The sequence below is a fragment of the Teleopsis dalmanni genome, chromosome 2 (genome assembly GCF_002237135.1).
Source record: "Teleopsis dalmanni isolate 2A chromosome 2, ASM223713v2, whole genome shotgun sequence".
Taxonomy (NCBI): domain Eukaryota; kingdom Metazoa; phylum Arthropoda; class Insecta; order Diptera; family Diopsidae; genus Teleopsis; species Teleopsis dalmanni.
In genome coordinates, this window is record NC_051847.1 from 203,489,276 (window position 1) to 203,503,170 (window position 13,895).

General features: G+C 29.0%; 3 protein-coding genes across 4 annotated transcripts in view; 2 read left to right on the forward strand and 1 right to left on the reverse strand.

Annotated features, from left to right (window-relative positions):
- The window catches only part of LOC119682982 (choline O-acetyltransferase-like), a gene marked incomplete at its 3' end in the record, with an annotated part of 108,621 nt that extends 103,394 nt beyond the window's left edge, over positions 1-5,227 (forward strand). Inside the window, 2 exon segments of the mRNA XM_038096566.1 lie at positions 918-997; positions 5,036-5,227. Of these exon segments, the coding sequence (XP_037952494.1) occupies positions 5,075-5,227 (153 nt within the window).
- A 1,014-nt stretch (positions 5,228-6,241) lies between these two features.
- Positions 6,242-9,705, reverse strand: LOC119682530 (peritrophin-55-like). Of its 2 annotated transcripts, none has more exons than XM_038095991.1 (2): positions 9,620-9,703; positions 6,242-7,020 (listed from the first exon to the last, which is right to left on the reverse strand). In XM_038095991.1, exons 1-2 carry the CDS (start codon positions 9,627-9,629, stop codon positions 6,440-6,442), a joined length of 591 nt encoding a protein of 196 aa, XP_037951919.1. In that variant the 5' UTR covers positions 9,630-9,703; the 3' UTR covers positions 6,242-6,439. The 2 variants fall into 2 exon arrangements, with proteins under 2 accessions (XP_037951919.1, XP_037951918.1); XM_038095990.1 differs by lacking the exon at positions 6,242-7,020 and adding an exon at positions 7,500-8,344 and having other exon boundaries at positions 9,620-9,705.
- A 3,056-nt stretch (positions 9,706-12,761) lies between these two features.
- LOC119676598 lies at positions 12,762-13,559 on the forward strand. The gene has a single exon (XM_038087842.1). It carries the CDS (start codon positions 12,762-12,764, stop codon positions 13,557-13,559), a length of 798 nt encoding a protein of 265 aa, XP_037943770.1.
- The last annotated feature ends 336 nt before the right edge of the window (positions 13,560-13,895 follow it).

Consider the following 13,895-nt stretch of genomic DNA (forward strand, 5'->3'; position numbering starts at 1 on the left):
TGAGATACACTCCTATTCTCACGAAATATTAATGTAACTGTAATGTCTATTAAGTGCTTCATTTTTTTTTATAAAGTTTTTGATGGCTGTTCTTAGTGAAGTTCAATAGTTGTCTACTACTTCATGATCAAACTGTAACTATTACATTTTTTTTCTGTAGCAAGTGGGAAACCTTAAAACCCATAGCAACATATTTGAGCCCATGATAACCACCTGATAAATGAGTTAATTCTTGTCTGCATTTCGGGAAGAATCAAACGCTGAAATCCATTCGCAAAATCAAGAAAAAGTTTGTCAATATTTAAAAATATTGCTTCTTAAAAATTTCATAGTGTGTCTAATAGCATTATTCTTTTCGAGATATTAAGTATAAAATTGACACTGTTTATTAGTTGTTAGTGGATTTAAACTTTGTTTTATAACAATTAATATATATTTATTTACGAAATATTGACAGTTAATACTGGATTTCTTTCAGTTAGAATAGTTAAGGTTTCATATAGACTAATTTGTAAAAGAACTAACTTGTATTTGTCAATAAGTTATCTTTAAACTCAGTTATTAAAAATGTATGCTTATTATACATGATTATGCCCATCAAAATGGGAGAAATTAGTTGAGATTCGAATATAGCCAGCATTAAAGCTGATGCTTCAATTATAATTAAGTTCTTAAAAAAAAAATTTTAGCATATATAAACCTACTTAGGTGAAAAGCAAATACCAGTACTAAATATGTATTAAGCACTTAAATTTTACAATATAGACATTAAATATATTTACGACTTCAATATAAAAAATTTTGGTTGTAAATTTGAAATTAAAAATGCGTACGATTTTTTTATTTGTAAATATTAACAAAACTAAATCCTACTTATATTCTTATTATATTTAATATTTTCTAATATTTTTTTGCAGGTTGGAAAGATTCTATACTTTCCATACCCAAGAAATGGCTTTCCACTGCAGAATCTGTTGACGAGTATGGATTTCCTGACGTAAGTTTAAGAAAAAAAATGTAATTTAATTGATTAAACAAATGTTTTCTTTTAAAATAATTCTAAAACAATCTTTCATGTAATCCTTAAATATAAATAAAACATTTTTAAATTCTTTTAATGAATGAAAAAATTAATTTACTATTATAATTAATTAAAGATTCTATAGAAATGAATAACAAGAACTTTCAAAATGTTGAAATACCTGTATTTTTACGTTCTTCGATCTTAATTCAACTCAATTCATTTTTCCAAACTTTTGCATTTAAAGCAATTTCTATACCCAAACAAATAATCCCCCAGAAATATGCGTACTTCCTTTTACTACCCTTAAAAGCGTTTTCAACATCTTAAGTAAACTTCCATTGATAGCAAACAAAAATAAGTAAAAACTTCGGAAAACAAACAGAAGGAACAGAACTAATCCTGTTTGTTATAATTAGTAATGCAAATAATAAAAGTTTACTTTTTACCTTATCCTGTGAGCATCAGCGCACAATGTAGGATATAAAATGGGGAAGAGCTGTCTTGACTTTATTGAGTTTTTATTGTTTGCATAAAAATGTACAAATGTTTATTACTTAAAAAACAATGGTAAAATAAACAAAGTTATTACATATGCACTAACATGCTTATTCAACAGTAGTCCATATATTTTAGGATTTCATGTAAATTTATTCGAAAAACAAAACAATGAAACTAATGAAATGAAATCTAGGTATATATTATATACAGGCTAGCTGGACTGAAGCACCTTGTAAAGAATCTACTTAAATATATACTCAACATTTTTTAAAATAAAACTAGATTTTAGCTTGTTTTCGTGCAATTTGGATATTAATGAGTGCAAAATCTGGAAGATATTACTATCAAAACTTGTTGAAAATTGAAATATTGGTTGAAAGTTGAATATATTGTAGTTGCAATTGCATTAATAATAAAACTTAATATTCTATAAAGATGTGTTTCGAGCAGTAATGAACTACAACAACAAAAATTCATTTTATATTATTTTAATTAATTGAATTTTTGGCTGACCATACATCTGTTTCGAGTATTTCCAAATATCCATAATCAGTGGTCTTGGAAATAATTCTTGTATTTAATTATTCGTAAATAATTTTTTGAGACTGCAAGTACCAGGGATCGAATTTGTGCCCTGCCAAATTTCAAGCTCAGAGTCAGCGCTCCTAAACCAACTGACTCAAAGCTGTACTTGACTTTTATGTTCGCACATTTTTCTGTAGTTTCAATATTTTGAAATTTATATTAATCGTGTTAATTGTTTTCTTAATTGCGTTTAAAAATACAACAGGGAGCTTTAAATTCAATTACCATAAAAACGTATAGAATAAAAATATATTGTTACACCAAAGGAAAATTAATTAGAGAATTGCAACGCTACAATCAATGCAATTAAATTTTGACTGCAAAAAAAGAATTTTATCTTGCTGAACACAAAGTAGAGGTGCTTTTAATTGGCAATAGAAAAAGGATTGAAAAATTGTCCATTGAATTTTGCTCAATTGAGCACAATTACGCCCACAACTTATATATATCGAAATTATCTTAGGCTAATTCCAATCTTCGACAGTTTCTAATCTATTAATCACGGAGAAGTGTTGTAATGACTGACAACATCGGTGAACGCGTTCACTAATTCCAAGCATAAAAGCATGGATTAATCGAGTAATTGGTGATTTGAGATGTTAATGTCAATGAAATGCAGTTACATTGCTCCAGTTCCTTACAGGGCATGACTGTATTCGTGAAAACTTATACTCATTTACACTTTCAAATAATGTGAACTGTATTCTTTGTTCAGTTATAATTGAAATTTTGATCGTATAATCACATAGTGCATAAGATTCATTGATACCATTCAATATCTATAATTCTAATCGACAAAGCCATAAATCTTCTTTCATGGTGAAGCAGATATCAGTAATCATTGAAGGGTGGAACTTATGGAAGACCATTATCTTTAGTAGAATAAGCACGGCGAAAGCTGTTGAAATCTATAGAATTTAAAGGAAGTACAGCCCGATATTTGTGCTTGTAACCTGCCACTTGAAGTAATACCTTGTCTGCTCGTACTGCAGTTACATACAGATTTCTGTGCTAAATATATGGGTTCATTACTCAAAATTATACATGAATCTAGCATACAAATTCTGCAGGTTTAGTGCGAACAAATTCTGCATTAAAAAATTGTATTGTAATAAAAACAATTAATAAGAATAAGAATTAAAAAGAATATTAAAAACACCACAAACATTTTTTCAAAAAAATTTATAATAACTCCATGTTAAGAGATTTTTACCTTTATTAAATCCAAAATTAAATTCTCTACTTATATATTTCGTATTCAGGAGACAGAGTATAAAACAGTCAATTGCTTAATTTTTTGGTTTTAGATAAAATATGTTTATGGTAGAAGTTTATTTTGCACAAAATCAGACTCTGAGAAGACTTCTCAAGGTAACATGGCACATTAGGACGAATGACACCCTCAGGGACCACAAGATTGATCCCATTAAAAAATAAATAAAGGTTAGAGCCCTGAAATTATTTACTAAAGCTGACAGACTTACCAAAACCGCATTATCGAATCTTAGAACGGTTACAGGCAGATCTGAGGTCAGTTATTGCTTAGTCTGATGAAGTGATAAACAATAATCCAGTCCAGGCGTAGAGGGGGGTTATGAAGAAACTTCGGAGTTAATAGAGAGTAAAAGTGCTCAAGTACACTGAGTCAACTAGCCTCAACATAATAATAATAAAGAATTTAAAGTTATGTTCTCAATAACAAAATTCTAACAAAAGTAAGTTGGACTTACTAAGCGTTTGTTAACTACTTCTGATCTCATATATTTAGGGTTTATTTAATTAATTTGTGTCTTTATTATATATAAATGATATTTAAAAAAAAATCAATAGATTAAATCATAACTTTTCGGTTAGTTACAGTGTATCTAGAAGCTAAACTGTTAAACTTTATTAAAATTTGTTATATGAAAAAAATGTAAATCGAAATTTAGTAAAAAATGCTTTTCATCTGCAAATCACTGTATAAAAATTTGTTCGACAGATGAATTCAATGCAATCGTTTACCTTTTTTCCGAAAACCCCTGGAGACATAACCATTTTATTTTAACTTATCGCCCCAAAAAATGGGAAAACTGACTATGTAGCACTCAGCAAGTGAATGTTGCGTTAGCAATGTATTTTTAGAGTAAAAACCTTTATCAAAGCCTTTGGTGTTTTGTTAACGTCTGATGTAGCCATCAACTCCACCTTTAATGCCAACATTTGAGTTGAATGTCAGCCAAGTTTCTTGCATTCACACAAACAATGCAATTCTAATTCCTTTGCTCATAGGGGAGTAACGAAATGAGTGCCGAACGAAATAAGTTAAATTCAGTTTTGTTTTCGACTGGTTTTTGTTGGTGGACTTGAACAGTTTTAACATGTTTCCAGAATGAGATAATTTTCTATTTTATATGCGAAATAAATGCGTTACAACTTCGTGAAATTACAGTTCAGCAACAACAAATCTAACCGCCCTCCATGTCAAGTACAAACTTTTTTACTTTTTTCACTTTTCTTAACTGTACGCGTCCTCGGGGAATTTGACTCCGTTTTCCCAACGAGGGTAAAGCTGTGTACTTTTTCGATTTGTATTTGGAATGAAATTACGTGATGCATACAAATGACAATTTCTCTTTTTATATTAAAGTTTTCAAAGTCAATTTTCATTAAACCAAAAATAATATATTGTCGAAAAGATATTTGAAATATTTACGACTTCATGTACTTACCAAATGGAGTTAACACTTTGCTTGAAAGCTTATTTATACGAGTTATTGCAAAAGATTTTATTTTAAAAACCTTCAATTTTAAAGTGTCAAAAACAACTAAAAAATAATTGCAGAAACTTTATTTCCAACAGTTTTTATTGTAAAAAAACACTGTTTACATAAACGTGCTTACATACACTATACGAGTATTAAACTCATTCTTATTTAAACTTAACAGACACTACCGAAGGTACCAGTCCCACCGTTAGAACAAACCATGGCTGATTACGTGCGTGCCTTGGAACCTATTACCACACCATCACAATTGGAACGTACGAAAGGAATTATTAGGCAATTCAGTTCAGCAAATGGTTTGGGGCCAAAACTACATCAATATCTGCTTGACAAACGTGAAGCGGAAGACAATTGGGTAAGTGAAAAGAAAATTAAATAAAAAATATATATAGAAAATATATTTTTCTACTTTTGTGTTTAAACTTAGAGAACAGAAAAATTAAATTAAATTTATTTGATATAGTTAATCTGATTTACTTAAGAATATTGATATTATATGTATTAATAATAATTCTTGTATTATTATATAAAATAATTATATTATTTGTTATTATTATTTAATTATCATATTTAATAAAAGTTAGGTGTATGGTACCTAAATTACCATATAAAGTTATTTCCTTTTCAATCATTTTTATTCGAATTAACAGCTTTAGTTATTAACCAAGGTCAATCTTCATTAGGTATTATTAGCATTTATACAGATTTACTCAAATATAGAAATGATAACTTATTATAGCTTATGCGTCAAAGTTCACCTAAACGGAAGTAAAGGCATTTTTGGTGCCATGTATATCACAAAAACACACTGCCCGTACATTTCCTAAAAGGTAGAAGTACGAGAAATTCAATACCCTTAAAAAAATATGCTCTAACCACATACTAGTTAAATTGACCTAATCATTTTGTTAAAAAAATTTTAGGTCATGTGGTAAAGATGATATAAAACAATATATAAATATATTGCCCTGAGATTTAGTTAAAATCTGGTTAAATTAACCAAATTATTTTTCTGAATGTATGAACAGTCATTGCTATAAACTTGATTAAGTTCCTTATTTTAAAGGATAATAGCTGTATCGCGTTAATTAAAAAAAGGAATACAAAGACTTTAAATCTGATCCTCGATAGGTACTGACATATGTGGTGAAGTATATCTGCAGAAACACAGACTCAAAAAAGTGATAGTGCTATATAAATCTAGTAGTAATACAAGTTTGAAAATGTTATTAAATTCTAAATGTCTAAGCGGATCGCACTGCTTTTTGTCATAACTTAATATATGTAGTATTATTAATGTTCAAGTAGCAAGATAAAAAAAAACTGTACTCTTATTTTAACACCAAAAATTTAATTTATAGAATTATTTAATGTAATAAATAAATGTTAACAGAATAAGGTTCCAACATACATATTTACACAACCATTAATTAGTCCGTAGACTAAAGTTTTACAATACAATATAATAGTTTTGACAACAATTTCCCAACACCAGAATCAGCGTAACAATTATATCCTGAATATTTTTATCATTTTTTTTTTATCGATCCATCCTCCTATTCCTTTTCTAACCAACAGATGGTGGTGCTACTGAGATGCTAGGGGGAGTCGGCTCAGGTGTGGGAGGCATAGGTACATCTGTATTGGAAGTAGCTGGTGATGGTGGTCCCGGGAATGTAGTATCAGCTGAAGTTGAAATTGTGAATGTAGTAGGAATTGGAGTTGTAACTGTTGTTGGAGCTGCAGTTGAAGCTGCAGTTGAAGCTGCAGTTGAAGCTGAGGAAAATGGAAGTTCTGTTATTATAGGAGATTTTGTAGTTGTTCCTAGAGTCGATATTGTTGATAAATATTCACAATCTGGAGTATGTTGAGTTGGTAGCTTTTCACATGGTGGTGGAGGTATATAACTGTCGCAGCTTGTGCATTCTTGTAATACATATGTAAAAACTTGATTGCTTGCACAATTTTTTAAAGCTGGATTATTTACACCATTACAAATATAATAGCTATATTGATTTTGATAATTTGGCCATTTAACATAAACATCGTTAGGATCGCAAGTTGGTACCAAATATGTTGAAAATTGTTTCACTGTACATTGACAATTTACGTACTGGAATAAGGCGATGACACAAACAACAACAAGAACTATAATTAAAAAAAAGTATTTATAATATTAAAATTTTTAAAATAAAATTTTTAATGCTTCAAGTATTGAAACATATTTATAAACGTGGAGTAGATCGGGCAAATAGCTCAGCTGTCAAAAAAAGTCTATAAATCTATTTATAAAACAAAAATTTTTCGAAATATTTTGTATTAAGCGAATATATTTTTTAACATTATATTGTGTAGTCTACTGGGATATACAATGTATGACGTCATTTCTACTGACTGAGATAGCTTAAGTTAAACTATTAATATATACATATGTATATATATATACGGATTTTGGTATATTTTATATTATATAAAAAAAATTAATACCCTAATTAAAATCAATGTTGTTTTATTAAAATTATTATTCGAAACAATAAAAATTTGTTTTTGAAATATTATATTTTATTATAAAATCTTAACGTTTTGAAGTGTACACTGTAATCACAACAAAATTTTTAAGAATTTTAAATAACGAAATGCATAGAAGCATTGATAGGAAAGCATTAATATGTCTGTGCTATTTAGTTGTAATAATATTTATAAATTTTTCACTTTTTTATTTTGTTTTGCTTAATTTAAGGAGGAAATTTTTGAATTCGGTTAATTTTGAAAGAGATTAATGGAATACTTTTATATTAACTGCAGTCTACCAGTATTAAAGGTTTTATTTCTGCATGTAACGGTTTTAGTTTTCGATTGGTTTAAGGACTGGGTACATAAGGTGGTTCAACTGAAACACTTGGTGGAGTTGGTTCTGGTGTTGGCGGCATAGGTACATTTGTAGCTGTGTCAGCAGGTGAAGGAGGAGGTGGTATTAACGTTGTGCCTGATGTCACAGTTGTTGCATCAGTGGGTGGGGTTGGTACAGAAGGTGTTGTTGTCGCAGGTGCTTTCGTAGTGGTTGGAGCTTTAGTTGTTGTTGCCTTTGTGGTAACTGTAGTTTCTTCCGGTTGAATTGGTGTTGGATAACCAGTAGCAGGTGATGGCGTTGATGTGCCACCCGAACCTATTGCTGCACAATTTGGTGTCTTTTGGGTTTTTAATTCATCACATGGTACGGGTGGAATATAATCCGAACAAGCAGTACATTGTTGAAGGACATATGTGAAAACTTTTCCACTTGCGCAATTTACAAGTACTGGATTGCCAATGCCCTTACATTGATAGTAGGTATATTGATCTTCATAATTTGGCCATTTAACATAAACGTCATTGGCGTCACAAGCTGGGTTTAATGTGGTACTAAACTCTTTAACAGAGCACTGTGCGTTGGTATAATGAGTTATAAGCAAAATGCCGACAAGCGTAAGTACTAAAAACAAAGAAATATTGATATTTATTGTTGTAAATAAAATTATATGTATGTATTGCAACTATTTTGCATCGCATTATATCACTATAAGACTTTAAAAATTTGAAATAAAATATTTCCAAATAAAAATTTATGAGTAATATAATATACCGCATATTTAAGGAAATATAATTACTTTTACTTGATAAATAAGTAATTTATTAATTTCACATCAATTATTTTCGTATTTGATCTAAATATCATAAATAAAATTATATATAAAAAAGTCTTGGTTTGTATCTTCGTTTCATATATATATTATTAATAACGATTCTTAGAAAGTATTTATTGTAAATAACACTATATGTTATAAGTTTATAATTAAATTTTTAATATATAAAAATAATGCGAAATAAATTTATTTATAAATTTAAATGGTTTTATTGTAAAATTGTTCTAACTCTAATTAAATTAGATGCATTCATCTACAATAGGGCTTTTGAACCCCCTTGGGTTGCGAAAACTAATTATAGAATAGTTAATTATAATAATGTAAATTAAGAAAAAAAAATCAAAATTTAAAAACTTAATATAAATAAATTAAATATTATATTGACTACTGAATATACTAATATATTCATAATGTAAAAATTCCCTGAATAAATATAAAAAAATCTGATATATTTAATTATTTCATAAAAGAACAGTATTTAATGTAACTAATATAATAAAAAACAAAACGATACAGTAAAAGCTCTTTTAAGCGTTTTTATTTGATGAAGAAAAATGTGGTATCCATTTACAAGAGCCTCTTTTAAATCGAGGTTTTACTGTATATGTGATATATCAATAAATACAACAAAAAGTTGTTAAAATTATTAGTTATTAATCATTAAATACTAATTATTAAATAAATTATTTGTATATTAGTCACTTCTTTAATTATTATATTTTAAAAATAAAGTGTAGAGCTACACTTTCCATATTTTTATAAATTTTTAAAATTAATTTATCTATTAAATAAGTTGTTAATTCAAATCAGTAAAAATACACTGTAATGTTATGTTTTTTATACTTATATACAATGGTATGTATAAATTTTGTATTTTCAATTATATTTGCACAATATACAAGGCATAATTTAAATTTTGAACAGATTTTCATCTCCACTATTATTAATATCCTTATAGTCCTTGATATGCACATTGCCCGATTTTTCACTCTCACATTTGTCAATAAAATATGTATTCCGAAATTTATGTACTTTTGGTTCAATATGTATCCAAATTTTATTACCTGATTTCATTTTGGTGTCGTTCACTTAACGCTTTACAAAATAAACTGCTTCAATTTCGAAATACCATCCGTTTTTATGGAACTTCATTCATAACTTGTAATTGATTTTCTTCGATCATTTTTAATCAAGTTTTTTAGATTAATGCGTGTAAAAAACAGAAAAAAAAACCGCAAATGAAATGACACCTCTCGCAAAATACCAATTTTGCTTAATCTATAACCGCCTTGTGGACATTCAAAGCATTGCTTCCAGATATGACAAAAGTACAAAATTCTTGATTGAATTATCTAAAAGTAATTTGTCATGGTTCATGAAATTTTTTATTGTTCTCGGCTTGTATCGAAAAGTCATATTCTTAAAGGTTTTTGCTTTATGTTACTACTTGAAAGTCGCTAAGATAAGCGAATTATTAAGAATTACAAATATTAAGTATGTATGTATGTATGTACTACACGTTATGTAGTACAAAATAATTACTAATTTGGATAAGATTTTAACAAAAATCGAAAAATTATCTTTTATAATTAGTTTTTTATTGCTCGCAATATATATGTTTTAGATACTTCCTACAAAGTATATTTCCGGTCGGGTTAATATTATAAAGTTAATTCGATGAAAATGACGATGAATTTATATTAAATACAATATATGATCAGATTATATACGAGATAGTATGATAATAATTATGATCTTTTCCAAAAGAAATGAAGATTACTTACCGCTTAACAATGTTGGTCTGTTCTAAGATTATTAGTGCAAGATTTCTTATCCCTATAATGTCCCTATACTGGTTTGAAAGAAGTAAGCTGTGTATGCATTTGCTACTTAAAATTCTGATTACCAATGTTCAGAAAAGAAAGGAAGTCATGGAAAGAAACTGCATAGATGGATGCATATCAATTAAGTGGCATAAATAGAAGAAAATCAAATAGTAGGTGAAATTGCAAAAAGTATTGTTCCACAGACACTTAAATAAGAAAATAATACACAAAAACTTCATTAAAATCAACACATAAAAATTTATAAAAATATAAAAAGGATCAGATAAAATCTGATCAAACATATTAATCTACTATAAAACTGTTGGACTGAACACAGTCTTACATTAAGCTTCAGGAATTTAAGAGATATCCCAAAAGAAAATAGTGGATATCTTATAGATGAGTACTATAGATCTACAATACATAGAGGTCTTACACAATACATAAAGGTATCACTTTGGAGCAGGATTATATTATATGATCTATAACATATCTATATAACTGAAATTAAGTATAAAACAAATACTGATACATTGATGTACCTAATATAAAAATTATTTTTTAATAAGTCTTTATTTGATTATTATAAAAGATAAGCTAAAAGTGCATGTCTTATGAAAAACATCTTTAAATAAAATCCCAAACAATTGTGATTTATTATTAGTTTTGATATTCTATTGTCATTTCAATTTGCTGGGTATTCTATTGTAAATTACCATACAATCTATTATTCTGATGAATTTAAACATCTATCATTTATCGTTTAATGTGGAGATTTAATATAATAATTTTGTCTTAAATAATTTTGTCTTTAAAGAAAGATTTTTTAACAATTAAATAAACATTTTAAAATAATCTTTCTTAAAATCATTTTCTGAACTTATTTTCGGTAATATAAAATATTTCAGATAAAAAAAAACGGCAACTTATCTATTATCCACATATATTAGTAGATTTAGAAAATACATTATAAGTCAACTAACATTTAATGAACTTTATAACAAATCAATATTTTAAGTGAACTATATATATTTATTATGTATCAAATGTATCTAAACAAATTCATAGAATTATTGTAAATAATTTCACTTAGTTGTTGAGATAATAATTGACCGCACGTTTACCAGTTCTTTAATTAATCATTAAATTAGTCATAACTTTGTTTATCTTTCTATTAGTTTTGTTTCAGTTAAAAGTTCAATTTAATTTTATTAGCGTAGCAATATATTTTTAATAGTATGCAAAATATAAGTAGCTAGCTATCTGAATATGTGACACATTAAATGAGCAATTGATAGACTTGGCATTGAATCTATTTCAAAAAAATTGTATTTGGAGTGAATGAATGAAAAAACTTTTAACTTTTATTTAGAGATATATTAAAAAATATATTAAAACATATATTAAATAATTACTTTTATTATTATAATTATTGAAGAAGAAGGAATACTGCACTACGACCTAAAAGAGCTATTGTGCCTCTTAGTCGGAATAAAGTTTCTCTAATGTTTCTCTAAGTCCGATTTCTTTAATGAAAGTCAGTATAGAGCATAACTTTGCTCGTCTTGGATCCTTATGATCTATAAAATACCCTCCTAGGTATTTCTTCCGCTTGTGCATCAGTGCCGGGCACTCCCCAAGCACATGATTAGCAGTTTCTCTCTTTTCTCTACAGTATCTGCAGTCTGAGTAGCATTGAATTCTTAACTTCGTTAGGTGATTATTCAATCTACAGGTGACCGGTCAATCTAATCAATTTTATTGGCCGATTATGCAGTAAACAGTTGCATGGTATTATTAAGTGTCGTTCATCATTGCTTTTTTAAAATATTCAGTGGCCTGTCCAAACATAATATTTGAACAGCAAGTTTCAGGTATAAAACTTGACATACAGTTTTAATCACACTATTGATTATAAAATTTACACAAAAAGATCATTGCAAATGTTTAATTTTACATATAAGATAATTTTGGAATTTATAAATAAAAGAGAATGTATCTTCCTTCAAGTGTTCGTAGTAAATATTGAAAATTGAAATTTTGTAACATATAGTAAGATATGGTAAGACTAAAATAGTAGAGTTACAAACTGGTTTTTAAGCATGTGGTGAGAATCAACAAAGTAGGCTAAAATTGTCAGATTCTCTGATATTTAAAAATATTTTATTTAAAAATATTTATTCAGATTTTTTCAGTCAGTTGATCAGTCAGTCAATTAGTTAGTGTTTCTAAAGTTGTATTAAAAATAATAAAAGTTTGTGTTACAATAAATACTGTTTTTTATTAATAAAAGCTATTTGGTTATTGTAATCACAACATTGGTGACCCCGACACAAAAAGGAGTTGTAAGTTATTATCAAGCCCAACATTAGCAAGCAAGATGACTAACCGTGAGGAAGAAGATTTTTTTCCGGCAGAAGGAGAAAGTCGCACTGACAAGGAGGTATACCGGGTTTCAGTTAAGCCGATGATGTTTTCAAGAGAGCATCCGGACCTTTTTTTTCTGCAAATGGAAGCACAGTTCAGGAATGCGGGAATAACGAAAGATGATACAATGTTCGACCATGTAGTAGCAGGTTTAGAGCCGAAATACCTGGAGTGCATAGTTGATGTGATTCGAGATCCACCGAAGGTGTTGAAATATGAGACGTTGAAGAAACGGTTAATATATGAATTCACAGAATCGGAGCACAAAAGGCTGCGTAAGTTGCTGACAGAATTGGAGCTAGGTGACATGAAACCAACTCAATTGCTGAAGAAAATGAAGGAGATGGCCGGCAATTCAATGAATGATGATGTACTAAAGTCATTGTGGTTACAGCGACTGCCGGTGGGAGTTAGAACAATCGTAGCTGCAGTGGAAGGTGATTCTGCACAGTGGGCCAAAGTGGCTGATAAGGTATTTGAGGTACAGGAAACAGAAACGGTTTGTGTAGTTCAAAGGAATGAACCGAAGGAGATGAGGAAGGAAATTGACGAGTTGAAAGTCATGATAAATAATTTGGTCATTCAGTTGGACAAAAGAGGAAGAAGCAATGACAGAGATCGTGGAAAAGGGCGATCATCAAGTGCTAGAAGAGGTAATATCTGTTTTTATCATCGGCGGTTCAAGGAGAGGTCCACAAAATGTGTTCAGCCTTGCCAGTACAAACCACCGCAAAACTCAGCGGAAAACTAAACACCACTTCACGTCTGACGGCGAGTGAAGTGGCAGAGGGTAAAGCATGCCGTTTGTTCTTCAAAGATAAAAAAACAGGTATAAATTATCTAATAGACACAGGCGCGGAAGTTTCAATTTTGCCAAAGAGAATGCAGCCTGAAAATGAAGCCACGCAATATTATTTATACGCAGCAAACGGAGCGAAAATTAGCACGTATGGAACGAAATTAGTGCAAGTCAATTTGGGGTTGCGCAGACAGTTCCTGTGGGAGTTCTTAGTGGCGAAGGTAAATCACCCAATAATAGGGGCGGATTTTTTGAATAATTTTGGTTTGATAGTTGACCTGAAGAACA

Excerpts from the sequence above, each read along its gene's own strand:
- LOC119676598 (XM_038087842.1), top strand. The coding sequence starts at position 12,762 with ATGACTAACCGTGAGGAAGAAGATTTTTTTCCGGCAGAAGGAGAAAGT.